Source organism: Kwoniella pini, chromosome 9 (assembly GCF_000512605.2).
Source record: "Kwoniella pini CBS 10737 chromosome 9, complete sequence".
In the NCBI taxonomy this organism is placed as follows: Eukaryota; Fungi; Basidiomycota; class Tremellomycetes; order Tremellales; family Cryptococcaceae; genus Kwoniella; species Kwoniella pini.
Window position 1 is genome coordinate 1,363,261 of NC_091724.1, and position 16,035 is coordinate 1,379,295.

At 39.8% G+C, this 16,035-nt stretch overlaps 6 protein-coding genes across 6 annotated transcripts; 4 read left to right on the forward strand and 2 right to left on the reverse strand.

The window, feature by feature from the left end:
- Nucleotides 1–84: 84 nt before the first annotated feature.
- On the forward strand, nt 85–3,869 carry I206_106764 (uncharacterized protein; the record flags this gene model as incomplete). The annotated part of the gene is made up of 12 exons (XM_070203393.1): nt 85–115; nt 178–295; nt 369–550; nt 661–776; nt 835–1,041; nt 1,121–1,372; nt 1,443–1,565; nt 1,625–2,030; nt 2,122–2,369; nt 2,435–2,710; nt 2,776–3,345; nt 3,435–3,869. 12 exons carry the CDS (start codon nt 85–87, stop codon nt 3,867–3,869), a joined length of 2,964 nt encoding a protein of 987 aa, XP_070059494.1.
- A 555-nt stretch (nt 3,870–4,424) lies between these two features.
- On the forward strand, nt 4,425–5,405 carry I206_106765 (uncharacterized protein; the record flags this gene model as incomplete). The annotated part of the gene is made up of 1 exon (XM_019159041.1): nt 4,425–5,405. One exon carries the CDS (start codon nt 4,425–4,427, stop codon nt 5,403–5,405), a length of 981 nt encoding a protein of 326 aa, XP_019007713.1.
- A 542-nt stretch (nt 5,406–5,947) lies between these two features.
- I206_106766 (uncharacterized protein) lies at nt 5,948–6,893 on the reverse strand (the record flags this gene model as incomplete). The annotated part of the gene is made up of 2 exons (XM_019159040.1): nt 5,948–6,034; nt 6,138–6,893. 2 exons carry the CDS (start codon nt 6,891–6,893, stop codon nt 5,948–5,950), a joined length of 843 nt encoding a protein of 280 aa, XP_019007712.1.
- A 950-nt stretch (nt 6,894–7,843) lies between these two features.
- Nucleotides 7,844–9,473, forward strand: I206_106767 (uncharacterized protein; the record flags this gene model as incomplete). Its single annotated transcript, XM_019159039.1, has 7 exons — nt 7,844–8,124; nt 8,196–8,229; nt 8,317–8,379; nt 8,447–8,572; nt 8,632–8,750; nt 8,827–9,015; nt 9,071–9,473. The coding sequence occupies 7 exons, from the start codon at nt 7,844–7,846 to the stop codon at nt 9,471–9,473; spliced, it is 1,215 nt and encodes a 404-aa protein (XP_019007711.1).
- Nucleotides 9,474–9,999: 526 nt separating this feature from the next.
- On the reverse strand, nt 10,000–12,042 carry I206_106768 (uncharacterized protein; the record flags this gene model as incomplete). The annotated part of the gene is made up of 6 exons (XM_070203394.1): nt 10,000–10,065; nt 10,133–10,813; nt 10,882–11,120; nt 11,196–11,504; nt 11,591–11,845; nt 11,925–12,042. 6 exons carry the CDS (start codon nt 12,040–12,042, stop codon nt 10,000–10,002), a joined length of 1,668 nt encoding a protein of 555 aa, XP_070059495.1.
- A 1,328-nt stretch (nt 12,043–13,370) lies between these two features.
- On the forward strand, nt 13,371–15,606 carry I206_106769 (uncharacterized protein; the record flags this gene model as incomplete). Its single annotated transcript, XM_019159037.1, has 2 exons — nt 13,371–14,898; nt 14,957–15,606. The coding sequence occupies 2 exons, from the start codon at nt 13,371–13,373 to the stop codon at nt 15,604–15,606; spliced, it is 2,178 nt and encodes a 725-aa protein (XP_019007709.1).
- Between the last annotated feature and the right edge of the window lie 429 nt (nt 15,607–16,035).

The window sequence follows — 16,035 nt, forward strand, 5'->3', positions numbered from 1 at the left end:
GATTGAATACGAATTCATGATAAAACTAGTCATTCATAATCATCATAACTTATTGCTCAGACATCTATCAAAGTAACAATCAAGATGCCTGTAGCTTCAGTCACCACCAGTGCACGTACGTCCGCCTCTCTATAATAGTCGCAATCAAAATTACTAAAGCTAATAAACCCATCGCAGTCGGTTCATTAACGTTACTTGAAGATGAAGACAAGGATATTAGAGTATATGCCTTGAATCATCTATTGAGTATCGTAGGTCAATTCTGGGCTGAAATGAGTGATAAATTATCCTATCTGTAGGTCTCAACTTCTTCTTTGCAATTGCACTTAATAGAGCAACAGTTAATATCCTGTTATCCTTCTGGATAGAGAATTACTCGCAGATCCTATGTCCAAGGAATTACCTATTGAATCTCGTCCACAAGCTGCATTATTGATATCTAAAATATATTTCTATATGGGATATTTAGAAGAAGCTGTTGAATTTGCTTTAAAGGCTGGATCAAGTTTCGAAAAGGAAAAAGAAGGAGAGTTTAGGGAAACTATCATTTGTAAGTCAATTAAAAATCAAACTCATCATACATCGCTTGTATATTCTTGGATACACTCATTCGCACAGAAGAAGAATCAAAGAGCTGAAGTTCCTATTATTTCTTCGTAGCTGGATGTCTTGATCGAGCAATTGATCAAACTTCACGTGGCGAGAAAATAGACCCAGCATTAAGTAATATCGTGGATAGCGTATTGAGGAGTACTTCAGGTGAAAATGGTAAACTCGTTAGTCAGATCCTGCGACCTGAACGATGTATTGAGTTGTGCTGATTACATGATACAGGCAATGGGTTTAGCTCTTTCTCTGCGAAGGCTGGATTTAGTAGAAATGATTTATCTGACCTCAAGAGCATCTTCTCAACCTTCAACATCTAGTCAAGCATCTTCTTCAAGACCAACCCATGACGAGAGCTTACTGAGATACGTTCTGTCGGAAGTTGTCAGTGGCGCCAGTGGAAACGAATCATGGTCAGGAGAATTCCGATCAAATGTGAGTTTCAAAATTCCTTTTTTACGTGCTCCATGAATCTAAATAACAAAATGTGCTGATCCGCTTCGTTGATTAATAGCTTTTTAACCTTTTGCTTCGGTTGTTCAATTTCAACCCCAACCCAGATTGGAATTCCATAACTACCATATGGGCTCAAAACTTCGATGTCGACGCATGTGGAGATGCCCTTGTAAAGCTAGTTAAGGATGGAAACCATTTAGACGCCTATCAAATTGCTTTTGATCTCAACGAAGTCGCTCCTCAGGCTTTCATAGATGGTACGAGGAGCAAATTGGCTGAGAGAGGTTTGGCTCCTCCAGAGGAGAACCCTGTAAGTTGTTATAACATCCGGTCGGCTGCAAGCGAAGCTCGTAATCAAGCTGATTCTAATGCCGATATAGGATGAGAGTGACCCACAGGTTATTCTTGATAACATACTTGTCGGTGTCACTTCAGCAGAACTATTCCTCAATTTCTTGAATAAGAACAACAAGACCGACATGTCTATACTGAAAGTCACAAAGGTATGTCTAGAGGATTTCTCTCGAGATTGTATTCACGCTGAGGTTTCCGATCGTTCCAGGACACACTCGAAGACCGATACTCAATCTACCATTCCGCCATCACCTTTACAAACGCCTTTGCTCATTGCGGTACAACATCCGATAAGTTTTTGAGGGAAAATTTAGATTGGTTAGGTAGAGCTTCAAACTGGGCTAAATTCTCGACTACTGCTGCTCTTGGATTGATACATAAAGGTTCATGGGTGAATGGAGTCAAGGTTGTTCAGCCATATTTACCTGGTGGATCTGCTCCAAACAAGTTTAGTGAAGGTGGTGCTCTCTTTGCGCTCGGTCTGATCTATAATGGCAGGAAGGAATTGGCGGAAGTTGAATTGAAGAAAGGTTTGGGCGAGACCATGGATCCCATCATTCAGCATGGTGCGGCATTGGGACTTGGTGTCAGTGCGATTGCCACTGCTGATGAAGGTAAGTCGGTAATTGTCCAAGCCTAGACGCCCAGTCTTGGTGCAAAGCTACTAAGACCGGTGGAGCTGAGATCTGATGTGATCCCTTGCAGATATCTACGATCAAATACGGACTGTCCTTTTCACCGACAACGCAACAGCAGGAGAAGCAGCAGGGTACGCGATGGGTTTGGTCATGCTTGGTACTGCATCTGAAAAAGCATTGGATGAGATGTTATCATATGCGAGAGAGACCCAACATGAGAAGATTATTAGAAGTTTGGCAATGGGTATAGCGTTTGTCATGTATGCGCAAAGAGAGAAAGCGGATGGAATCATTCGAATTCTGACCGAGGAAAAGGTGAGTCACCACTTTCTTGTCATCAGATGTCCTGTACATGCTGATTTTATATCTTGATTCCCCAGGATGCTATCCTTCGATACGGTGGAATGTTCACCATTGCTCTCGCTTACGCTGGGACAGGCAACAACAAGGCTGTGAAGAAACTCTTACATGTCGCCGTTTCGGATGTCAATGACGATGTCAGACGAGCAGCAGTCACTGCACTTGGTTTCGTCCTCTTTAGAAATCACACTCAAGTACCCAGAGTCGTTCAATTGCTTGCTGAGAGTTATAACCCCCATGTAAGACACGGAGCAACTCTTGCTTTAGGTATCTCTTGTGCCGGTACTGGATTAGAGGTGAGATTTCACGTTTCCTGACAGCCCAACAATAGACTGACGTACTATATTTGCACCACGTATAGACCGCAGTTGAATTGCTTGAACCAATGACAAAAGATCCAGTAGACTTTGTGAGACAAGGAGCCTACCTTTCCTTGGCTATGATTTTAATCCAACAATCCGAAGCTCAATCCCCTAAATCAGCCTCCATAAGAGAACTGTTCTCAAAAGTGGTTGCCGACAAACACGAAGATCCAATGGCCCGATTCGGTGCTTCATTAGCTCAAGGAATAATCGATGCAGGTGGTAGGAATTGCACACTCAACCTTTCGACACGAGCGGGAACACTCAACATGAACACGATTGTGGGATTAACCCTTTTCGTCCAATTTTGGTATTGGTTCCCACTGGCTCATGGTTTAGGTCTTGCTTTCACGCCTACGGCCCTTATCGCGGTTGATGATAAGTTGAAATTACCAAAGATTGACATCACTTGTAACGCAAAACAATCGCTGTTCGCTTATCCTTCAACAGAGAAGAAAGTGGAGGAGAAGAAGAAAGATAAGGCTAAGACTGCTGTTTTGTCGACAACTGCTAAAGCAAAAGCTAGGGATAGACAAAAGAAAGTTGAGGCCGGTGAAGCTATGGATACGGTAAGTGACATATAAGTCTTTGACCTGATTGTCATTGTTCGATGGATTTTCTTTGTTGAACCATGAAGCTGACACATCAGAATCTTTAGGATGAAAAATCGGAGACAGCCGGTACGAGTGATAAACCATCTACATCAGTTCCAGCACAAAAGAAGAAACCTTCCGAACCTTCTTCATACACTTTATCGAATTTATCAAGAGTTACACCTAATCAATTACAGTATATAAGTTTCCCATCTGAAGGTAGATATGCACCTATTAGACCTTCATTCGAGAAACCTGATGGAATTAATGCTAGTGGAAGTATCGTTGTGGTGAAAGATAATACACCAGAGAAAGATGGAGAATATGTTGAATTAGATAAATCACTTTGGCCTGGGCAATCTCCAGAACAGGATGCACAGAATGAAGTTCCTCAAGCACGATCTTCAGCTGAAGTTGGAGCAGTATCAACGACAGGAGCAGAAGAAGAAGATGAAGAAATTGAACCTCCTCAATCATTCGAATATCCTTTTGAAGATTAGGGTTATAGGTAGATACAATATAAAAGATCATTGCATGTATACAAATGATATTACTCAATACCTTTTCTCATTGCATTCGAGGATTTGAGCATGTCAAACGCATTCTTTTTTATCGCACTGCTTAAGTTACTTGAGGCGTTTTTCAACTTTCCCAAAATCTGAAATCATAGAAATCCATATTTCTTATTCATCGTTGTTCATCTATTTTCTTTTCGCTGATAGTATTATCAGAGTAGCTCCAAAAACTCTACTCACAATCCATCGTGATCCATACTCCACTTTTTCGAAACATTTCGACTTCAATACCATCTTAATATATTCCCAAATCGTCGTGCTTTTCTTGATAACCACGTGTTTTCAATTCAAGCATTACGTCATCTTACGGCAATCTACTTTACACTGCACATTTGATTTCTCGCCACGATACAAACTATTCAATACAATACAGCAACAATCATATCAATCGATCCGTCATGACTAAAAGTCAAGGCCTCTTTCCCGAAGTACGACAAACAACTATTAAATCCAATTATTAAAGCTCAAACAGAAGTAAGGATGAACAATTCAAATTCAAATCCAAATTCAAATTCAAATTCAAATTCACGTCCTTCTTCCTTAGAGCGCATTGACAATAAATTTGATCAGTTTGATGAGCTTTTTCTCGACGTATATGATCAGGTAGAGTCTGGAAGAACCGAAATAAATCGTACTCCCGGTGGTGAGGCTGATGCTCTCTTCTATCGATATCCTGATAAATACTTGTCAGTTTTAAAAAGTAAAGCGGATCAATATCAAAAAGAGGCTCAATCGATTGGACCTACACCTACTCTGATGCCAAACACTCCAGCTGCCTTTAGTACCACACAATCCTCATCGATTCTCACTCCAGTATCTTTCACCTCCCCTGGCAAGAGTGCAATCGCAACCGTCCACACGACCAATATTGACTTGTTGACCGCATCATTGAAAGATCACATGACCTCCTCAGAAATGATAGGCATTCAACAACAACCCAATGACAAGAATGTCGAGAAAGAGCAATCAAAGCAACAGACGGAAGGTGTCCTTCGTAAAGCATTAATGGTTTCGGTTGACAAAAGGGTATGCACAGGTCGATTGTGGGATGTATATAGAGGTTCATTGCGATTGAACCATGATTATGATAGTGGCAATGAAGTAGATGTTATAGTTAAAATAATGAGACCTTCCTATTTTCCTGAAGATTACCCATCCGACGTTGAAGATCCACTTGGGAAAGATAAAGGATATCATATTCAATCTAATGCTAGTCAATGTGCATTTTACGAAGATAGAATTTATAGAAAATATCTTCAACCGAATAAGGAATTACAAAAATTAGGAATAGTACCAAGGTATTATGGGATGTTCTGCTATTATAGCGAAGATGATGAAGAAGATGGAGATGAAGTTATTAATAAAACTCCGGAACTATTCGTCATGATACTTGAGGATGTAGGAGCTGAATTCGAGAGTGCTAGAGGTGGTTCTTTTCTTTGGGAATGGGATGAACAGTAAGTTAAAAAAAAATTGCCAACGTTTCTTGCCCAGCTGAGATGTCAGGATATTCATTAGAGTCCGCATTGATGCCTTATATAACCAATTACACCAGGTGGGAAAGATAGCGCACGATAATGTAGATTTTCATCATATCGTTAGGAGCGAGGATGGTAAAAGATTAACATTGGTAGACTTTCAGCGAGCTGAGTATTTGAGTGATCGAAAGCCCAAGCGTAAGCAAGCGCTCTTAGAGAATGATCGGGGATGTCTTCTTTATGTGCTCCATTCATGGAGGAAGTGAGTTTAAAAGTCATAGCCATCAGGATGAGCTGACGAGATATATTTGGGAATTGTAGTGAGGCAGGAGAGCTGGTTCCTTTTCCAGGACGAGGGGAATAGTTCATTTACATCATATACAATCTGTAACTTCATATGCGATTCGTGAAATTTAAGCCAGGGATACCTGCTGGATCATCAGCATAAATCGTAACCGCTCTGCCAGCCCCAAACAATAACTTTTAAGTATGCTAGGTGCATATGAATGCATGTGATTGTCATCATTATGGCTTCTTTACCCTATCCTTCACCCTCTCAGACGCGTTCTTGACTTTTCCTTGAGCATGAGTTGCCGCTCGTGTTAGTCCACCCTAAGAAGATTAATGCGTCAATTTCATGTTATACTTTTTCCAATAGATACGATACGTATAACAATCAAAACTGATGATGATAATGATGATGCAAGTTACTCACCTTTCCTACCCATCCTCTACTTGCTAACCAATTGACAATCTTAGGAGTCCAAGCAACAGTTAATCCAGCTCTAACAGGAAGAAGTAAAGTTTTATGTATAGCATAAGCTAATGCTAATTCTGCCCAAAAAGTTTTACTAAACCATTGATTTTTTTCTTCTTTTATTGTTGTAATTGATTTTGATTCAGATTCTTTTAATTCTTTTATACGTTTTTCTTCATCTTCTAAACGTAAATTTTCAGCTTCTTCTTTACCATATCTTTTTAATCTATAAAATTGAATAACATTATCAAAAATAGGTTTAATTCTTTCAGCTCCTAAAGTATGAACAGCTAAAAAACTTAAAGAACAATCTATAGTTGATAAAATTGTATATATTCCAAGTGCGTACCATCCATATTTCTTAAATAATATTTTTAATCTTTGTGTTATGGAGAATTTACTATCTTCAGGTGATTCTTCGGAATCCGATGTTAATGAATGAGAATTGGATTGAGATTGAGAATTTGGAGATGATGTAGTAGTAGAAGTTGAAGGATCATTACGTTTCAATGTAGTAGAAGTGAAAGATCTAAATATAACAGGTTGAAATGGTGTTCTTGTGGATCTGAGAATTGTAGAGGATATAGCATGTCGAGGTAAGGTAGAAGAAGTCAGTCGAGTTGAAACAAGTTTTGGGATGTTTGTTGATCGATGAATCAATGTGGTTCTCGAGCTCGATGCTATGGATGAGCGTAGCATCGGTAAGTTACTCATGATGTTGGGACTATATTGAAATCTTGGAGCTCGCCGTAATGAACTGGTTGATCAATAGGAAGAATAGCTTTGCGATATATGGATAGCTATCCTTGCAGATATTTTATATGTCACAAACGTTGTCACCTCGGCAACGTCGAACGAATAAATGTCAATCCCATCCGTGTTGACCACGTGAATGACCGAAGCGATTATTTCATCTTAGAATTGATTACATAATATGGTGGTAAATTGTGCTTTTGTACACGTGTTGTATGATCATCCAGGGTAAAATGAATTCAATTCAATGTCTTGGCATTCAACCACTTGTAACATGTTGGTTTATCGTATTCAACATCTCTCTTTAAAGTGAGTTCAAAGTATATTATATGTAAAATATATGAAACATCGACATGAAGAGGCGACTGATTTTGATACTCGAGTTCGTAAAAGCCCAAAGCGAAAATAGTGGAACCAACTATGATTATTGATGGAACACATATGATCATCTCCTCAATTTCTCCCTCATTCTCATTCCGTGCCAAGATGAAATAAAAATGCCAAGACATGAATTAACTAAACAACCAGGTCAGTGGCTTCAGTCGAGTAGTCTATCCCTCTCTCTCCCTCTCTTTGCGCGCTCTCACATTGGGCAACAAAGGGATGATATGTTTTTGAAGTGTTTAGACGTTTAGGTGTTTGGATTATACAAAGGGGCGATGCGTAATCTTGGCATTGATCTAATTCACCATCCATTCCAATTTATCAAGCAAATAGTCAACATCAAATCATCTCATATCATTTGATTTGGACTCATTTTTCCTTTTCTCTTTGATTCTTTGATATTCTGCTAATCATCTTCACGATCGTTCTGGTTTTTTCTTTTCTGTATACCTCTAAATTCTGTCTACCCTCCCGAGTTCCAATTCGTACACTCCCATTCACTTTGATCTATAAAATCGATTTGCGAGATGTTCGCTTTACTCCCTCTGTTCGCGTTATTACCTTCATTCGCCTCTGCTCAAGTTACAGCGACCTTCCCTAACGGAGCAACCAATCCTGATAAACCCGAGTATTATCCAATCGGATCATATGTTGATTCCACCTCTGAATCAAGACTAATCACTCTTAACGGTGTAGATGATTTCTGTTTATGGGGTCCACCTGATCAATCTGGTGCGCCAGAAAATGAAATTGGTAATGTCGAACCTATCGTAGTTGCTTATTGTACTAAGCCAAGAAACGGTGCTAGGTGAGCTGTCTTCTCTATCAATCGAACATTAGATCATATGGGAGTAATGAGCTTACCGTTTTTCTGTACAGATTGATCCCAGATGGTGCTATCACCGCTGCTCATGTGAGTTTCGATCAGCATCGAAATATGACATTAAGGGGAGATTTTTCCGCCAGACACGCACTAATATATCTCCTTTTTCAACCTCAGTTCATCAAGACTCCCCTTTACGTCCAAATTCACGGTTTCTGGGATGGTACCAAGGTTGGAATTGTAAGTATTCGTGCTGCTTTCATTGCAAAGATTATCCATAGCTCATGCGATTCAAATTACTTATCAGGTCGCCGGTGATGCTGGAGGTGAATTAGATCCTCACGGTGCTGAGAACCTTGGTAACCCAATTGGTGGTAATGTTACATCCAATGTTGGAGGATCAGATGTATTCTACGAAGAGTGGATGTCTTTCGTAAGTTCGGCCTCCTCAGTAATATCAATATTCCTGTACTGACAACAATACCCGCAAAGATTTCTTACGATCAATTCTGTCTTCGAGTATGTACTGCCGAGTCTGGAAATGTCACTGCTGCTCTTCAATGTGAACACGAGCTTGATATCATGGGCTGTCAATTCGTCATGGCTATCGAGTCAGTCTTCTCTTCTCCTACTATGTACCAGGTCATTTCGAAGGAAGTATCGCTGATTGGCGAAAACATTTTGCAGGGACTTCTACCAATCAAATAACTCCTTCACCTCATGTGACGGGGAACCAGCTGCTCCCCCCGGTCTTTACCCTCAATCTGGCGGTGGATACTCTACCTTTAGACAACGATACACCGGTACATACTCCAACGAAGGTGGTGTAGGTTATTTCACTGTAGGACAGACTGTTACTCCTTCTTCCGTTGCTTTGTAAGTCTCAATCATCATCTCAAGGTTGCTCCTACTGATATATTCGTCCTTACAGCTACCCCGCCACTTCCAACTGTCAAACCTACTCGACCATCTCGAATGGTGTCAACACCGGTGATTGGGCCGTCACTGCTACACCTTCTATTCTCGCTGCCGGCTCTACTCAAGCTGTGTCAGTCGGATCCACTTCCCAATCTAGACCTTCTGGAGTCTCTGCAGCAGCCTCCACATCAGGGGCTTCTTCCGGTTCAGCCTCCGCCTCCGCCTCTGCCAGTCGATCAGGTTCTGGTTCAGCCGCTGCTGCTTCAGGATCCGCTTCCGCTTCTGCGTCCGCCTCCAAGTCTGCTGCCGGTGCCAATTCTGGTGCTAGAGCTTCTATAGGCGGTTCTTCAAACTTTGTCGTTGGTGCTGGTGTAGCCGTTGTCGGTGTGCTCGTCGGAGCTGTCACACTCTTGTAAGGCATACTTCAAGATCATCATCGCGTTTCCCGAAGAGTTGTTAGAAGGGGCAAGAGGTAGGAAGGGAATTGCGGAAAAACACACGCATACTTTTAGTTCCTACAATGGATTAAGATAACTGACAATACCTTCTCGATCAGCTTCATGGACTTTTTTCTTTAGCTTAGATATCATACGACGTTGAAAACACTCTCATTTACTTACTTTTTGTGTCCGATCATATCATCCATATTCTCATTCTCATTTAATTATGATCAGTATCATGACGAAATGTGACGTTTGTGCATTGCCAAGCTGAGACTAAATACGAGTTGCTGTCCGCTTTTGACAGCATATATCATATTGATATCGAAGATTCATAATGATTATAAAGGCAACTAAGTATATATTTCACAGCATTCCGTGACAAGTGGTACAAGACGATGATTAATTTATCATATATTTTGAGCGAGAAATACAATAAAATTTTGCGAGAACGCTGATGGATGAGGCGAAAAGAAAAGAGATTTTAGACGTTTCAATTGATCTAGTGAGAAGAATTTGATGAATGAGAATTACTACTACCCAATGAACTACCTTCTGATACGCATACCTAAAAGATTTCCATCAAATATCAGTAATTGATGATTATATCATCTAATATGTTTTTTGAAACTTACAATTGGGAAAGCACCTTGTTTTCCAATTTTACTACCTTCATCAGAATTTGTACTAATTACTTCTGCTGTTCCCCAAGCATCATCAAATAATCTAACAACTCTTAATTTCATACCTGGTCTTAAATCTAATTCATCAGGTAAAGTAGCAGTATAAGGCCAAAGTACTGAAACTTCCATTCCAGGTTCAATCCAAATTTCACCTATTTGATTTTCATCTTTTACTCTAGGTAAAATAGTTCCAATACTATTTCTATTTCCTGGTCCACCTAATCCACCTAACCCTGCTAATCCTCCTGCTCCTGATGCTATTGCTGTTGTAGAAAGTGGTAAACCTTCTGAAGATTTAAAATTATTTCCATTTCCAGTATGTGTTGAAGGTGAATAAAAAGTATCACCTCCCATTGTAGGTGTTGAAGAATTATTCATAATATTAGATTGACTTAGACTATTACTATTTCTTGATAATAAACCTTTTTCAGATGTATTTCTAGGTTGTCCATTTTGACTATTATCATTTTGTTTTGGTGAAAATAATCCAAATATTCCTCCTGAATTACCATTAGCAGTTGAATTTGGTCTTGCTTGAGAAGCAGCGAAAGAAGATACACTATCCCTTTGATTCTTTTGATTATTTCGTTTTCTTCTTAAACATAACAATAAGAAAAGAAGTAATAATAGAAGCTAAGTTATAAATTCATGCTATTTAGCTTTGCTGATACCATATTACTATGAATGTCGACCCAACTTACCAATATTCCACCTAAGACCGATCCAACAATTACGCCTGCTAATCTGCCTCCCCTAAGCTTACTAGTCGTACCGGCGGTATCGTTCGCACTGGTTCCATTTGGCGAAACAGTATTGGTAGCGGTATTAGTGGAAGTAATACTTTGACTAGGTCCAGTAACCGTGTTACTTGGAATAGAAGTTGAAGTTCCATTGACTCGTACAGGTAACGTAAAACCGCACACAGACATATCGGTTGAACCTAAAAACCATCGTATCAATACAAACTCCCGATATTTACCACAAGTACAATCGCCTAACTGAAACTGAAACTTACCAGAATAACAACAATCATCAGGTGAATCATTATTACAAAATCCACATAATTGACTTATAGAAGTTCCATATCCACAATTTGATTCATTATCTTCACCTCTTATACAAGTTTCAGTGTTATTTGTTGAATATGTTGTCCAATTTGTACAATCAACAAAATCTTTATTTAAAGTAGTTTCTCTTGTACCTCCTGTTAAATCTGTTCCAGGACAATATTCTGTTGAATTTACAATAGAATTTTCAGATGCTGAAAATTGTAAACATGTTTGTTGACAAACCATTTTCATTGATGTAGCTGCATTTGATGAATCTAAAATACCAGAAAACCGAAAAATACATATTCAGTCAGCTAAAATACCTCTTTTTGTTTTTTTTCAAAAAAAAAAAAAAACTCACTATATAAAGCAGTACATCCTAAACTCCATTGTTCATTTACCCATTGACTACATAGAACAGTTTTTTCCCATCTTATCGTAGCGTCACTTGCATTACTACAACCTAATTCTGAAGTTCCAAATTTGGTATTGGTATATTGAAATGGATTTGAAAAGTATGATAAAGCAGCAGAATCGAAAGAAGCTACGCTATTCACATCGGCGAAAAACGGATAAGCTAGTGAAAGGTTCGAAGGGTTTATATAAGCATATTGATCTATTTAATCAACAGATATAGATGTCAGCTCTAGTAGGTTATCAACCAACGTGGCCAACAAGATGTAAGGACAACTTACAAGCTGGACAAACTACACTTCCAAGTAATCTCAAACAATCGCCTTGTAATTGTTGAGCATCAACGCCTAATAGTAAGAACAGCAGTCCGACCAGCCAAATGAAAGCTGGTTTTGACATATCGGAAAGGTAGATTGCTATACTGACAAGTCAATCTCTATCTGATTGACAATCCTTATTCAGAAACGTCTCGATGCTAGTAGAGGTTGTATCCGGGCAAGCAGAAAGACTTTTTGGTAAATTGTCGCGAAACTGATTTCACGATCTCTCTATTTTCACTTCTCAGATCACAGTGATCCTTCCTGTTCACGTCGTTTTATTCCTTGATTGGATGGTCTAGTAATAATAGATCGATTTTTCTCCAAAATTTGTATTCGAAGTGATTTGATCAACTCTCACAATTTGAAGAAATAGTTATTGACGATATTATATACGGCTTTGACACCATTATAAAGTCGTTCGACATTTCAAAAACGGGATACTTCCATTCTAGAATTTGGGATATCTGAGAGGTACTTTTCGATTGTCGTACCTACATCGTCCTGGTCCAAATTCTAAAATGGAAGCCTGAGCGAGAGACCTAAAGCTGGGTATTAAGCAAAAAAAGTTAAATTCATCATTATAACGTAATGTTCCCCTGTCCCGCTTTTCGTTTCGCTCTTTATCATCCCATACAGCCATGGTGGACATAAGAAGTGGAGGAAAAAAGAAATCGTAAGTTCCAATATAATTCAGGGTTTTGTCATTCTTGTAATCGCGAAGTACTTTTGGCTTGGGTTGGCCTTTCTTAGTGAAATGAAAGCCCCGGGAAAGCTGGGAAGATGATTGCTGAATCTATATTTCGGTAAGTGGCGTTTCTTGAAATGATTAGAGTACATACCACCTCAGTATTTTCTTGGTGCGCAGCGATACGATTAAAGCGAATAAGTGGATCCAGTTCGATTAACTTCATTTTCAAGCTTCATTAGTAGTCCCACCTGTACAACATACGTTCGACACATCCGTATATGCATCAAATGGTGGGATCAAAAAGCCTTGAATCGCTGACAACCGCTTCTACTCACTTGTATTCGAATTGTGAGTGTACAGTGAATCTACTGATCAGTCTATCATATAGGCTAATACCACTGATCAGTCCAGATATGGGAGAGCGTGTGGTATCGATATCAAGCGGTCCAGATCAGAATCCGCGTTGCTCACTCTTTCACTAGCTCCAGTGCTGTCTTCTGAGCTACAAGCGGTATTCAGCATCATGCATGTTCTGATCCATCGTCATATTTTAAACCTTGGCGGACATGCCAAGCGTCTGACAACAAATGCCGAGATCGACGTATGTCACCAAGAATACTCGTTAAGCCAATCAATGATCATATAAACCATGAATTTCACCTCTGATACGCAAGGTTTTGGTCTTGCCTTCCATGTAAAGTCACTTCACCGTACGCGTGATGTCTCGAAGGACATCTATACATTCGACAATCATCAACGAGCAATTTAAATCGCTTTCCGAGGATGAGATCATTACTTTCTTGGACGATCTAGATCATAATAATGATGGGAATATACAATATTCAGAAGTAGAAGCAAAACTCGATCAAGTTAATGATGAACTTACACCTAATCCGAAAACGTATAATATTAATCATCCTTCTAAAGAAGATGCTCAACGACACGCATTCTTACGAAGTATTTTAGGAAATGATGATGTTATTTCTCGTGAAAGATTTGCTGAAAGAGTAAGAGGATGGGGTATACCTAGTTTGAAGCAAGAACTAAAAGAGGAAAATGCTGAAAGAAAATATATGAAGACTATTGGAACATGGAGAAGATTCAGATCGTGGTGGGCAATCAAAGGACCTGAAATCGTCTTTCTTGCTTTAGTCATCGGTTCAATGATTGGATTCGGTCTCTGGCAGTGTCTCAAGTACGCTTTGGAAAGTCGATATACTGCAGCATTTGGATGGGGTGTAGTCATGGCTAAAACTTGTGCTGGGGCTCTATATCCTACTCTATTCTTCCTCATCCTCAGTATGAGCAGATACTTCTCGACCTTTCTTAGAAAATGGTACCTTATATCGAGATTCATCAACTGGGATCTTAGTCAATCGTTTCATATCAAAATGTCACTCGCAGCTATAATCCTAGCTACACTACATGCAATAGGTCACTTATCTGGAAGTTTCGTTTTTGGGAGTAGTCCGAATCGTCAACAAGCCGTCGCTGTTATTCTGTCGCCAGAGCTGGTACCTAGACCATATATAGAGTATGTTAGGTCGTTACCAGGATTCTCGGGCTTGACGGCTCTTGGATTATTCTACTTAATTCTGATTTTGAGTTTACCTCAAGTACGGAGATGGAATTATGAGGTTTTCCAACTCGGTCATCTGTTAATGTATCCTATAATCGGATTACTCATGGCTCACGGTACAGCAAGATTACTACAAGGACCAATGTTAGGATATTTCCTTGCTTTCCCAACACTTTTAATTCTCGTTGAAAGACTTATCAGGGTTTTCATCGGATTTAGAGGCATTCCAGCGACGATTCGAACGTTGGATTCAGAAACAATACAAATCGTTGCTTCAATCTCATCTTACATTCTCACTATATACAGACCGGGTCAATATGTTTTTCTACAAATACCAAGAATATCAACATTTCAATGGCATCCTTTCACTGTATCGACTTGTATCAACGATCAACTTCATTTGCATATCAAGACCGATGGCAATTGGACAAGGAAGCTTAGAGATCTTATTCCGACTGATGAAAAGGAAGTGAAGATAAAGATAGGTTTGAACGGACCTTTCGGTGCTCCAGCTGAAAGGTTTTACGACTATACCCACACTGTGTTGATTGGCTCGGGTATCGGAGTAACGCCCTTCTCGGGTATTCTTGCGGATCTTCAAGCGAAACACAATGGGATTAATGGTGAATCAGTTTCGGTAACAAAAGAAGGCAATACCATTGGAGATGGTATGTTACAAACTTCTGTGACTTGGAAAGTCAGGCGCTGATCACCAGTCTTCATTAGACAATGCTACAAGGGTAAATTCGAGCTCATCAAATCCAGATTACGAGAAACGACGTTCTTCTAGAACCTTGACAGAGGCACTCAGTCGAACGGTATCTCGTAGACGAAGTCAATCTAGGCGCAATTCAGGTACATCTCCTTTCCCAGAAGACTATAAGCGAGTCGACTTTCATTGGATGGTACGAGATAAAAACCATCTTACGTGGTTTTCCAATTTGTTAAATACAATTTCTAGATCTCAAGAATGGCATCGTTCAAATAACACCAACACTTTTCCACATCTGGATATCCGTCTTCAAACCCATGTGACTGCTAAACGGAAATCCATTACAACTCACGTTTATAGATGGTTATTAGAATTACATAGAACAGATGAACATCCCGAATCACCTTTAACGGGTTTAATCAATCCTTCTCATTATGGTAGACCTGATTTTGTAAAGATTTTGGATAAGCATTATGATGATATGGTGGAGTACAAGCGACTTGTCGGAGAGACAGATGGAGAAAAACTGAAAGTTGGAGTATTTTTCTGTGGAGCACCGATAATTGGTAAAATACTTGCTGATAGATGTAGGATATTGAATAAGAGAGGTGCGGAGGAAGGTACTGGTATTCAGTATCATCTGATGATTGAAGTCTTCGGGTGAAGAGTCAAATATCTTTGTATACACAACGGCCTCTGTATTACTAGGCGTACTCGCATGTAGGCTGTACCCCTCATATAATCCTCCAGAGCCAATCAGTACCGTGCCGTAGAGCCTTTCTACATTTTAGCAGCTTCATGTTCGGCTTTTATAGACCTTTTCTGCAAGATCCACGTGGTTATCTTTCAACCTCGCTAAGCTGAGATTGACCATCGCTGTCTTCCTTAAAACACCATCAGTCAGAAAGTCACGCCATCTCCAAGGTCACTGTATCCAAGACGCCGTACATATTGTCTCCGGCTACCCACTCAACATCGACGCGAGAGTTGATTGTGCAGCGAGTTTGAACTGACGCCCTGGACTGAAGTCGTAAATCTAGAATCAGCCGAATCCAGGTCGCGTACGAGAAATCGCTAGAATCAGGATGTCAAA